Consider the following 12,418-nt stretch of genomic DNA (forward strand, 5'->3'; position numbering starts at 1 on the left):
AATGTCAACCTCTGGGAATTTGTCAAATCAGTTACCCTTCCACGTTTTAAACAAGTGTACCTCATTGTGTTAACCTGCAGTATATTTTAAATCGACTTCCCAAAAAGGCGCCCAATAAATGCCGCATGTTTTGTTGCCATGACGTTTCGCATTTGTACCTTCTTTTCATCCCAAGAGACTCTGAGGGAGAGAAGCTGAGCTTGTAGTGTCTGAAGGTCAGTGGATGGAGCAGAGGTCACACGATTCATGTCCTGCATGAACTCCTTGAGCTTTGCCCGCATCTTACGCACGCCATCTTGCGCTTCCTCAAACACCTGCATGTCAGACACACTGTTAACATGTACTTTCCAAATAGGTAGAATGATTATTATTACTCCTGCCAGGGAGTAATGCATTCGATCGTGTCCGTCCATCCGTGTGTGTGTGTGTGTGTGTGTGTGTGTGTGTGTGTGTGTGTGTGTTTGTGATCAAGATATCTGGAAACGTTCTGAACGGATTTGGATGAAAGTTGGTGGGATGATTGCCCTTGGGATAAGGAAGAATTGATTATAGTAAGGGAAACATATGAAAATCTGTTAACTAAATTGTTACCAAATAATTTCTTCACCAATATGTTTGTAAAGGTGTGTAATAACATGTGTTAAAATGTTGAAGGTCAACTCCCGTGGGAAACCCAGAAAAAAAGCTGTTGAATTCGGGTACCGAAAAATTATTTTCGAGAATTTTTATTTTTTTTAATCGGCCCTTAAGTAACTTATGAGGGGTCAAATAAGGGTTTTTCATGATTCTGAGTTGATTGTTAACATTTATATTTCACCACAGACACTCCTTTGTGGAAAAAGAATTTCTAAATACATCTCATTTTCTACTTTGCAGGACATGGAGTCTAGCAATATGGATGAAGACGTTACTCCACCTGTGCTCAATTGCTTCATCTGTGCACGCTCGGATACACCAGCTGAAAGGCTCATACAGGCAACTCCAAAGGGATACTCAACTTTATTGAAACAAGCAGAAACTGTCGAAAATGTTACTGTTGTGGAACGTATGAAGGAGGCTCAAAAGGAAGGAAAACTGAGGTACCACCAGAAGTGTAAAAATGATCTGTACAACAACTTTGTTGCAACCACCAAGAAGTCAGCTCAAGCATCAAAGGCAGAGAAAGAGTCATCAAAGTTGAAGAGAAGACGCACTACTTGTGAGTTCAGTTCATCAACCGGCTGCAGTTCTAGAAGATCACAGTCAGTTGACCTCCTGTATAAGGATGTATGCATTCTTTGCAACCAAGCAGCCCAGCTCTACAAAAATAATCCAGCACAAGCTAGAAAGAAATACAGAGTGCCAGATAATTTGACTGCAGATACACTGAAGGCAAGCTTGCTGAAGACAGCACGGAGTCGCGGGGATGACTGGGGCACTGAAGTCACTGGACGCCTGGAAGGGATCAACGACTTGGTAGCAGAAGAAACACTGTACCATTTGCGATGCAAACTTATGTTTGCGAGAGGTGACAGTTTGTCCAAGACTGATGAGGAAGGAAAAAGGAAGAGAGGACAGAGGAGTATTGATGAGGAGCGAGAGGCAGTTTTTATTGAATTCTGCGAATGGTTAGACTGAATTAGAGCATGGGGTAATGAACATGGACCAAGTCCATGAAAAGCTGCAGGAGTTTGATCAGTCACCAGAGAAGAGCCTTTCTTATTCAAAGCATTGGCTAAAGATAAAACTTCTAGAGAAATACGAAGACACCTTGTATTTCACAACACAGGAAAGAAGGGCAGATGTACTCTGTCTCAAAGATGGCACCGACAATATTCTGCGAGAGCATCATGCTAATCTTGACCATGGAGATGAGAAGACTCAGATCATAAAGACGGTACTCAAGTTCATATCCAATGATATTGCCTTGATTGATTTAGGTCCAAAGTCATACCCCACCACACACAGTATGACTGACATCGATAGTCAGCTGACACTTGTTCCTGCAAGCCTTCAGATGTTCTTGAGACCGATTGTCAAGATAGACGAAAGAGTTGCCGTTTGGGGGCAGAATTTTATTAAGGCCTGTCGACCGCGGTCTGGAGTATTGCCACACCAAATGGGGCTTGCCATACAACTTGATCATAGATTTGGGTCAAAATGGATGCTCAAGGTTTGACATAGACCTGGTGCTTTTTTTTAGGTTTTGCGAAGGGGACGCGGCTGAGTACATCGACATCTTCCTTGACACAGAAGCCACCAAGGAAACATTGATTCAGGCTGGTACTGCTATTTTCAAGTACATTTACCATGGACGAGATACGACATTGGGTGAAATTCGGTACAACATGTTCTCAAGGAAGGCAGCGGGAGGAGTGATCAAACCAGAGACTCTACCTCCAACAGAGGGTGCAGCTGCACGACATTCACTCCGTGCCTACCTGCAGACCCGGGACTGGATCCTTCTACAGAGCATGTCTCTGAACCCCAGTGACTATGGATGGACAATAGGTGTGCATGGGTATGAGCCAGTTCCAACACTGGACCCCACGGCTCCTGAGGAGCTATTGCAGTTCACGAGCTGTAATTGTCATGGAGATTGCAGCAACCGGCGATGCAGCTGCAAGAAGAATGGGGTCACGTGCATCTCGGCCTGTGGAGTCTGTCAGTCATGATGTTGTTGAGTCTGAAGAAGACATAGACAATGACTGTTGAAACTTCTGACATTGTGAATGAGAAATAACTCTTGAGTATTATATATGTATGTGAAATAAAAGCTACTTTGTGTGTAAATGTAAAAGTGAAAATATAAATGTTAACAATCAACTCAGAATCATGAAAAACCCTTATTTGACCCCTCATAAGTTACTTAAGGGCCGATTAAAAAAAATAAAAATTCTCGAAAATAATTTTTCGGTACCCGAATTCAACACCTTTTTTTCTGGGTTTCCCACGGGAGTTGAACTTCAACATTTTAACACATGTTAAAACACACCTTTACAAACATATTGGTGAAGAAATTTTTTGGTAACAATTTAGTTAACAGATTTGTGAAATATCTCATAAAATGCCCTTACTATTAGTTTTTGGTGAAGCTCAGGATATTATTCCGGATCCAGGAATTTTTTTGGGGAATTTTTTACCATTATCTTCTATATATTCTATATTTAACATTGTGATATGAAAATAGTTTTCATATTTGTTGTAAATGTAGTTTAAACTCGTGGTTATGCGTTAGAGCGGTGTATTGTTTAGCAGTGTCGTCTTCAATGTTCATTTTTATTTTTTTCTAATAAAGACATTCTGTCATTTTAAAACCACCAAAGTGTGTATTAGGTTTCCCCGTTTCATAAAATGTATCGGTTGATACGTATAATGCTTTAAAGCTGTTGTTGTTGTTTTTTTAACCTCAGAAGAGATATCAACATTTACCTCAGCGAATGTCAATCGCGGTGTCAGTATTTCATGAACTTATAAAGACTTTGGTGACTTATAAGTGTGACCAGCATGTGCACGGGATTCTTCCCAGAAGAATGAGTGGTCGCATTAGCTTGTACGACTTAAAATGAGCGAGTTTTGTTTTCACGTTTGGGCCAGTTTTACATGTTGTATCCCTAAGGAATGAAACGACCGTTTTCCTGGCTTACAATTTTATTTGAAGTCACACGTGCCTCAAAATACACTCACTTATATAGAATTGAACGCTGAATCCGAAAATGTAAGTGAAATTGCCTTGTTTTTTTTTAACAGTATCTTCTATATATTCTATATATATATACGTATATATCTCTGTGCAGTGTCTGTCTTGTCTTGTGTTGTCACTGAACTACTCCCTCAAACTTTTGTGAAATCGTACTATTCCAACTTGACCCACGGCAGGAGTATGCGCTCTACTGAGTGGCGTTCTAGTTATTAATATTATTATTACCCTGCACGTGCGGAGAGAAAAGCAGGGTTAAGCAATTGGTCCACTTTGTCTGTCTACAGATGTTGGTCTATGGTTGAAGAACTACTTGATTTCAATTGAATTTTTTATTTTGAAAACTGTAGAAAATGAATCGGAACATGATTCGCAACACAAAACAGTAGTTTAGCAGTACTTTGGCTCTGAATTTGGCAAATTGTATGGAATCTCGTCCCAAGCTCACATTCGCACAGAGGATTTGCTCGCATCGTATTTGTCTGGCAGTCAAATAAAATTGAAAATCATTCCAAACAGGAAACGTACTGTTTTTAGGGATGCAATGAGGGTACAAACAACATGCACGAATACCTAATTTAACGTATCAAATAAGGTGGTGTAAAAGATGGATTATCAACGGTGGCAAACTTCCGTAAAAAATTCTACAGTCTTTAAAAGTCTTATTTTCAATTTAATTACATACTTGAACACGAGAGCGCAAAGTGACTTATTGGCAACTTTCATAAACCTTCTGTTTAGCAGTACTTGGAAAATTATTCATGCCATCTAAGCCCTGAGGGCAGAGGAACTGTGAAACTCAGCATTCAGCCAAATTTGGTGGCATCTTTTTATTTTTTGGTGCAACACGCAAAGCAACAGTTGAAAAACCCTTCCCTTGCCATTTTTTTCATAACTGTGCAGGGTAAGGTGTTCTCTGAACACCCTAGTTATCATTATTATTATTATTATTATTATTACTAGGGCATGCCCGTACGTGGGTGCCCGTTCCTTGCCAAAAAAAAAAAAAAACGCTACCCGTACGCTCTACCCCGCCCGTACGCCCGTAAACAAAAAAAACAACGCTCTTCGCTTCCGCCCTTCGCTCTGACTGAATTGGGAGAAATAATGCGCATAAGAAATCGAGAAATTATTATTTTCTCCGGAAGAAATCGAATTACGAACCGTAATGGCGCACGCGCTCGGCTCGGCTCGCTCTCACATCGGCCACGCCCACACAACAACGCGTTCTGTGATTGGCTGCCGGAAGTGCAGTCTTCACTGTCCGGAAGGTCGCATATCGCAGTTACGATGAATCGCAAATTAGTTTTAATTAGTTTTAAAACATAGTTGAACGCCAACATAGTTTGCCAACGTGAAATAAATGAATACGCTCTCAAATGTGCCGTCCGAGGCAGAGTCTGTTCGCCACGTTCGGCACACGTGATAGCTCGCTGCTCTCTGATTGGTTGAATCGTTTTTTGGACATAGCTCGGTAACTACTTCTCCGATTAATATGAAACCTTGAAAAGGCACATCCTCGGGTCCCCAGCAATATACCTGGCAAGTTTAAAGTATATCGGACCGGTAGTTGTCGAGAAACAGCGGTCACAGACAAACAGACATACATACATACATACATACATACATACATACATACATACATACACACAGAGATTACTGGAATTATAGATAGATTATTACTGTTGGATATAGAATAATGACAATGGAACGAACTATATTGTCATCGACATCTACAACGTTGAAGTTTTAGTTTGTGTCGTAGTATGTGGTAGAAAGCTTTAACAATTGCAAATACAGTACGACAGCCTACACAAACTGCACGGCACCCGGTGTCTGGGGCACACAATGTCACGTGTGGCCGTGTGTATTGTGTACCACTGCTCACCAGCCGGCGGCGAAGCCATGTGGCATGGTTGTACCGCAAGGAACCACCGAGGTCCACGGTGAGCTGCCTCGAATCGAGAAAAGAGTGTAGCTCATCCTGGGTCGATATCAGAACAATCTGCCAAACACCAGGGAGCAAACCAATGTACAAAGCAGTAATACTTATAACATTTACGAAAGCTCCATAAAGCTTGTGATTGGAGTTTAGTATAACCACCATGAGCACAACAATGACAGCAGCAGCAGCAGCAGCAAAACACCGAAGGCGATGAGCTCAATAAGTTGGGTTAAGTTTGTTGCAGTACTCCGATTTGCAGTACCTTCTTTACATAAAGAGATAATTTCCCACTCATAGTTCAGTTTTAATTAATTGAACATAATCACTGTATGGAAGATTCTTTATGTGGATACAATTCGTCAAATTAATTACTAGTGCAGAGAGACAGAGAATCAACAAGGTGATTTATTGAGGTGACAAGTCACAAAAGAGCTGCATGGACTTGGGTCCCAGGCCTTAAATCTTATAAATAGAAGTCATTTTCTGTCTGTCTGTCTGTCTGTCTGTGTGTCTCTGAAACACTAATCACGTCTAAACTACTGGGCCAACTGCCGCCATACGTGACACAGAGCAAGTTGGACCTCCTGTTGAACACAGACTACTTGGTTTTTTATGACCATGGCTAATGATGAGATCGCAAAATTAAATTCAAAATTAAATTCTAGTAGTTTGTGAAGTGACCCCAACGTCACCCGTTCCCACCCCCTCCCAACGGCAAACCCGAGTCCCGCACCATCTCCACCTCAGATCTCCGAGCCCAAAACCGTGAGACATGTGTGAGAACCACACTGTCCCGTTGAGATGTCCCAGTGGGTGCGAAGCTCCAGGTGGTGACCTCACTCTCAGACAGGGTGGTGGTCATTGGTCGCCATTTCTTCCCCAGTTCGTAAGTGTGGGACTTGAATGAAAATTCCGTTGCTTGGCTGACGTGTAATTTGAACTGGTTTGTTATAAAGAAAAACATGTGTTTTTTTGAGAGTGACTTCATCGTGTTGTCTTTTTCCGAAGCTTAAAACAAACTTTGGCAAGTTATTGTCCTGTTCCCCCTCCACAGGCCCACAGGCTCTCTTGCCCTCCCTTATTAGTTTCCCCCACTGAGGAATGCTGGATACCCCTGCTAGTAAGAAACATTTTCAGTTGGATGATTGTCATTAGTAGATATTTTAATTAAACTCATTTTAAAAATACTGTGTAGAGTGTTTCACTACTCTATTAAAACCTGTATAGGAATTTGCATCTTCTAAAAATGCTGATTAGGTTGACCTCACAGGCGTGAGTGCATATTAGGTTGATCATGTGATGACCCCACTGGCCACTCCCATAGGGAGCGGGTGCTTCTAGCATGGTTGATCATGTGATCTCAGAAGAAATGTAAAGCCGCGGCGCGGGGAGGAGCACAATCGCCTGTTTACTGCAATGAATGACGTTAAAAAAAAAAAAATCAAAGGTCCAATGAAATTCGACCACGTCCATGTTTGTAAGAAGCCAAAGCATCAAAGAATGTCATGCTAAATGGGTGATAAACCCAATGCTCCTTTTTGAGCAACGCTATCCAAAGGCAGAAATTTTCTATGCAAAAGGATCAGCATTTTGTTATGACAGAGTCTCAGGTCGCAACATTTGGGGCCGGGTCCTAAACAGTGACTCCCAAATCAGAGTTCAAATCCGGAAAAATACAAAAAAACGAGCCCTTTACACGTTTGGGAGCAAAGCAGCTACTTCTTTAAAAGGCCAAAGTTATTCCAACCTTCTTGTAGGTCTCCTGGATACAATCCTTTTTACCAACCAACCCGACGTTCAACTGAAGGTCATCAGGGCAGGGAGTTGTAATTTGTTTATTGGGCTGGAAATAACATGCCGACTACTTTACATCCATTGGTGGACCATGGTGCCGCTAATGTGCACCAGCTTATGCTAGCAGACGGGACATCCTGCTTAACGCCCATCTAAGAGATGGCACTCTCAGTCACCATCTCAGATTCACCATCTCAGATTCACCATCTCAGATTCACCATCTCAGATTCACCATCTCAGATTCACCATCTCAGATTCACCACTATTGAACTCTACAACTGTTAATGGACCATATATGAGGGAGCCAGCTAACTTGGGCATTTTTAGCAAAGAGTATTCCAACTCAGTTTACAATAAACATCGGTGGATACACTTCAAATGCAGCAATTGTATATCCCTGACTGTTGCTCGTGGTGGATAGCGGCCACCTACAACACCTTACAGCTTCCGAAGCAGTGCCGTTCAAAAGTACGAGCCATGCCTAACTGGCGCTTAATTTACGGGATTAATCAGAGAACAGCTTGTTGCACTTCATAAACATATTGCACGTCTATCTGGGAGTCTCAATGAGGATGTAAGATCAAGTTAAATACGTAACAAAGGATCTTTTATGACACGTAGTTGTTGTTGCTGTCACCGTGGCTGTGGTTGATGTTGTTACCTTTGCCACCTAAGGTGGATTGGAGGTTATGTTTTCACCCCTGTCTGTCTGTTTGTGAACAAGATATCTCAAAAAGTTGTGGACGGATTCGGACAAAATTTGGTGGAGACGTTGGGTTTGTGACAAGGACGAAATGATTAGATTTTGGTGAAGATTCGGATCCGGATCTGAATCGGATAATTTTTTTAAGCGATTCTTCACCATTGAGAGAAAGGGCAAAACTGATATATAGGACGATATCTCGAAAAGTTGTGGATGACTTATGACAAAACTTGGTGGATGAGTCCTGATGCCTCCTGATGCCTTGGAAATCCCATACAAAATTTGCATATTAAATAGGTCAATTTAAAGGTCGAAGGTCATTACGATTCCAGGATTGCTACTTTTTACTTCTCAAAAAGTATTCACCCGATTTAGATGTACCTTGGTAGGAATCATCTCTGCATGGCGATTTCACTAATTTGTTCAGACCATTGGCTAATTTACATATTTCGTGGGGCATCCACACCTACCAGCGGTTCCCTGGCTCTACCAGGTGGGCCCAGGGACATTGCCCCTATTTTTATTATCTTATCACAGAAGGAACCCTTTAGAAAAAAAAGCGTGACACTGACACACACACACACACACACACACACACACACACACACACACACACACACACACACACACACACACACACACACACACACACACACACACACACACACACACACACACACACCTTTTGGTACTGTACACATTATCAAGTTAGTTAGCTTCTGCTCACTACACATGTGGCAATACATACACCTTAACACCAAACACAGATTATAAAGCGGTGGCACCAATTTTGCATGGCCATGGTAAATGCAGCTCACTGGGCTTGTGACGACTCACCTCGACATTTTTCGTGATTTCCCCCAAGCCAAATAAGAATCCAAAATTAGCGAAAGTGGCTTGCACAAGACCGGTCGGTCGTAGGACATAGACCTTCTGCAGCTCCGCAGGGAAGTTGGCCTGGGGGAAATGCGGCATATATAGAAAGCATTCACAGCAACTCAGTGTTACGTGAAAACATGTTGTACAAGTTTGACAAGATGTATCACTAACCTTAAGCTAAGACGTGTCAGGAAAAAATGTTTTGTTCTGGCCTTGGTTAATAAAACATTTCCAATATTTGCAGGCTAAGAAGAGGGAGGACATTGCTCACCACAATGCGGGTGAGCAGATCCTTCAGGTTGGCCCAACGATCTTGCCTCCCGTCAATGACCACAAGGAAACCAGGGGCCTCCTCATCCGTTCGTGTTGACCTGCATTTGGTGCATGAGATGTTTTTGTTTTTTTGAAAAGCCAAAAAAGGTCTTCGGCAACTTAAAACTGCGAAATGTAAATGGAAGCAGGAATCTGAACAATATGAAGTGTCTAAGGAAAGTGGATAATTTCAACCCCATTGTTGCTTTGCATGTTTGCATGCCAAACCTTGAGATGCGAGTGAGGTAGATGAGAATTTTGCGGAAGACTTCGTCAGAAACAGAATCCAGGCTTGTGCTTAGAGGGAAGGTGAGGATGGGTTCCTTGGCTTTTCCACATCCACCTGTAATGCAAGGATTAGTCGTTCTCATTCTTCTTTAACGATCACAATTATTCCAACGTTCTTGTGGGGTTGGCTCGGGGAAACTTGGCCCAAGTTTTTCACGAACTAGATGGCCAACCCTGACGTTCGTCTGAATAGTGGCGAGAGGAATTTGAAATTTGGCGATGGTGCCAATGATAGTTCGCCTACTCTTCACGAAAAACACCATGGGATCTTTATCATCGACCAACTAATGCCAGCAGACAGATCGCCCATTTAACGTCCATCTGAGGCATGGCACACACAATGATGAATCACTCTGCCTGTGAAATATCGGGATGACAGTGTATAGCTGGGTCAAGATTCAAACCCAGGCTAGACAGCTTAAAGATGAGTGTGTGTACCTCCTGGCCCTCCTGCTTGCACCATAAAATGGCATTATGGGATTATATCAAATTGCTTGGAAGTACAACAAAATCTGTCACTGCCACAACAGAACTTTTTCTCCACCAATTCATACTGCAACACATTACAAAGGTGGCCATGTTTAATGAAAAGGAAAACAGTTACTTCAAAGAGTCACACGATTCCCAAAACCTTAATGAACAACAAATTGGCCGGCTGGCACACCGACTTGGATGGTATATGAATTCACTCACGACGACGAACCTGTTAATAAAACAATCTGCATTTCCAGCTCCTTGAGTAGGTCTTGGGCTTGCAGGACATCATTGACCTCCATCTCAGCTGAGCCCTCAGCCTGTGGCAAAATAAAATGGCAGGTGAATGTTACACAGTACTGCACATAATCGAGTATCCAATGAATGATATGTGTAAACAAAATGGTTTTTGAAATGTCACTCACACACACTAACACGCACGCACGCACGCACGCACGCACACACACACACACACACACACACACACACACACACACACACACACACACACACACCAATGGCGCCGCCTTTCTCACTGCACTCAGCGAGGCGTTCCTTCCTCCCAATGGTTGCCAACCTCATGGGGATTATCCGTGCTCTTATCCTATTAAATGCTGAATGCCAAGCAAGGAAGCAGCATGTACCATTTATAAAGTCTTTGGTATGACTCGGCCGGAGTTTGAACCAACGACCTCCCAGATTTGGAGCGGCCGCTCCAACCATTACACCACCGAGTCTGGTCAAATGATACGCATGTTACTTGCATCGACCTGTATATATCATAAATATTAATAAGTGACATCATAAATATTAATAAGTATTAACAAGAATCAAGATAAGTATATAAGCTGAAGAAAGCCTATTTCCTTCTGAAAAGTCAAATGGAAATGGTCCATCTGCAAAACAACATCACCTGGTTCCCATGCCAATAGGCCTGGCTCAAGAATGTGGTCTCATAGACATCATGTGACCCACTTGGCAGAGAGTTGCATTCTGAGCCTCAGACACCATCCCACCGTTAACTCTGTTAGTATTGACATGTTTAAGCTGCCTTTCATCTTCATAATGAGATTCAAAATGAGACATGCTGGATTTGAATTTTGCTGGCGTACTTTATGAAAAGCAACGGTGTTGGCTTAGCCTGGTGTTGGCTTAGCGGTTAGTGTGCCGGCTTGGGATCCTAGGATCCTGGGTTCGAATCCCGGTCGATCGCTGAATTAACACCAGGGGGATTGACTCAGCCTGTCATCCTTCCGAAGTCGGCAGACTGAGTACCAGCTTGCTGGGATGAATGATCCCGGTGTGTACCCCGGTTTAGAATAGGTACACCGTATCCCTGCGCATCATAAGAGCGTGACCAAGGGTTGGCGTCAGGGAGGGCATCCGGCCATAAAAACATTGCCTCAAACAGGGAACCATGATTGTCATGGGGTCCGCAAGGCTAACCCCCAGCGGGAAAAATGGCCTTAAAACGATCATTCATTCATTCATTTTACTTTATGAAAAGCAAAACGATCAGCCAAAAGTATGTAGACATCGAAATATTTTGAAAAGCTATTTTTAGTTATAGATACAGGTATCAGGTCTCTTGGAAGAGTAGAACGACATGTGGAAATGGAAAAATGGGGCAAAGAGAAAACAGAGGGACGCCAAATAGATGCACCACAGTTCAAGGACAAAAGGATGGGAACACAGCTGTCTCACCGAGCGTATAGTAAAGGTCAACATTTTAAAAAGGGAATGGGTTACTGGCACAACGCAAGGTGGGTATGCCAAGGGCTTGGTGTAAGGGTAAGAGGGTAGAAGCAATGGCAGGATAGAGCTGGTGAAAAAAACCTCCCAGACAAACCAAAAATCCAGCAAACTGCACCTGCCTACTCAGAGCTAAAAGGATCCCGAGACTCAATTCCTTGGTGCAAAATTGCAAATTACAGATTCCAATACATTCACAAAGGAGTATTTGCAATTTTCAACCCTTCCCCACCTTCTGACACCTTGATCCTCTTTCCCAGATTTACCCCTCACTCCTACTCCATCTATTTTGTCTAGTCACATACTCAATCAAATTCCCAACTTTCCAAACATCACTTGTATTGACTTAGCTACATATCAGGAAAAAACAATCTGTACAACAACAACAACAACAACAACATTTTATGACCATTTTCCCCTTTTTACAGGGTTTGAGCAAATTATGGCATTCCACCATATGGATCTATCCATTGCATTCGTGTCGTGCAAAGCCAAACATTCCAAATCTTTCTTGACAATTTCAATCCATGCGTTCTTCGGACGTCTTCTCAGCTTTCTTCCTTCCACCACGACCATTGTCGCTTTCTTTAGA

General features: G+C 42.5%; 1 protein-coding gene across 16 annotated transcripts in view; it reads right to left on the bottom strand.

Annotated features, from left to right (window-relative positions):
• LOC137435131 (guanine nucleotide exchange factor DBS) overlaps positions 1-12,418 on the bottom strand; it is a 166,544-nt gene that overhangs the window by 49,224 nt on the left and 104,902 nt on the right. For 14 of the 16 annotated variants that reach the window (XR_013624580.1, XR_013624581.1, XM_078784616.1 and 11 more), the window contains 6 exons: positions 10,304-10,394; positions 9,541-9,655; positions 9,272-9,371; positions 8,959-9,078; positions 5,568-5,684; positions 159-314 (listed from right to left, as the gene is read on the bottom strand). Coding sequence is in view for 14 of the 16 variants with exons in the window: in XM_078784613.1 (XP_078640739.1) it covers positions 159-314; positions 5,568-5,684; positions 8,959-9,078; positions 9,272-9,371; positions 9,541-9,655; positions 10,304-10,394 (699 nt within the window). In the remaining 2 variants the exon portion in view is untranslated. Of the gene's footprint in view, positions 1-158; positions 315-2,420; positions 2,543-5,567; positions 5,685-8,958; positions 9,079-9,271; positions 9,372-9,540; positions 9,656-10,303; positions 10,395-10,718; positions 10,771-12,418 lie in introns of those variants that run through there. The other 2 variants (XM_068128637.2, XM_068128649.2) reach the window with 2 other exon arrangements.

The sequence above is a fragment of the Myxine glutinosa genome, chromosome 9, assembly GCF_964187855.1.
Source record: "Myxine glutinosa chromosome 9, kmMyxGlut1.1, whole genome shotgun sequence".
In the NCBI taxonomy this organism is placed as follows: Eukaryota; Metazoa; Chordata; class Myxini; order Myxiniformes; family Myxinidae; genus Myxine; species Myxine glutinosa.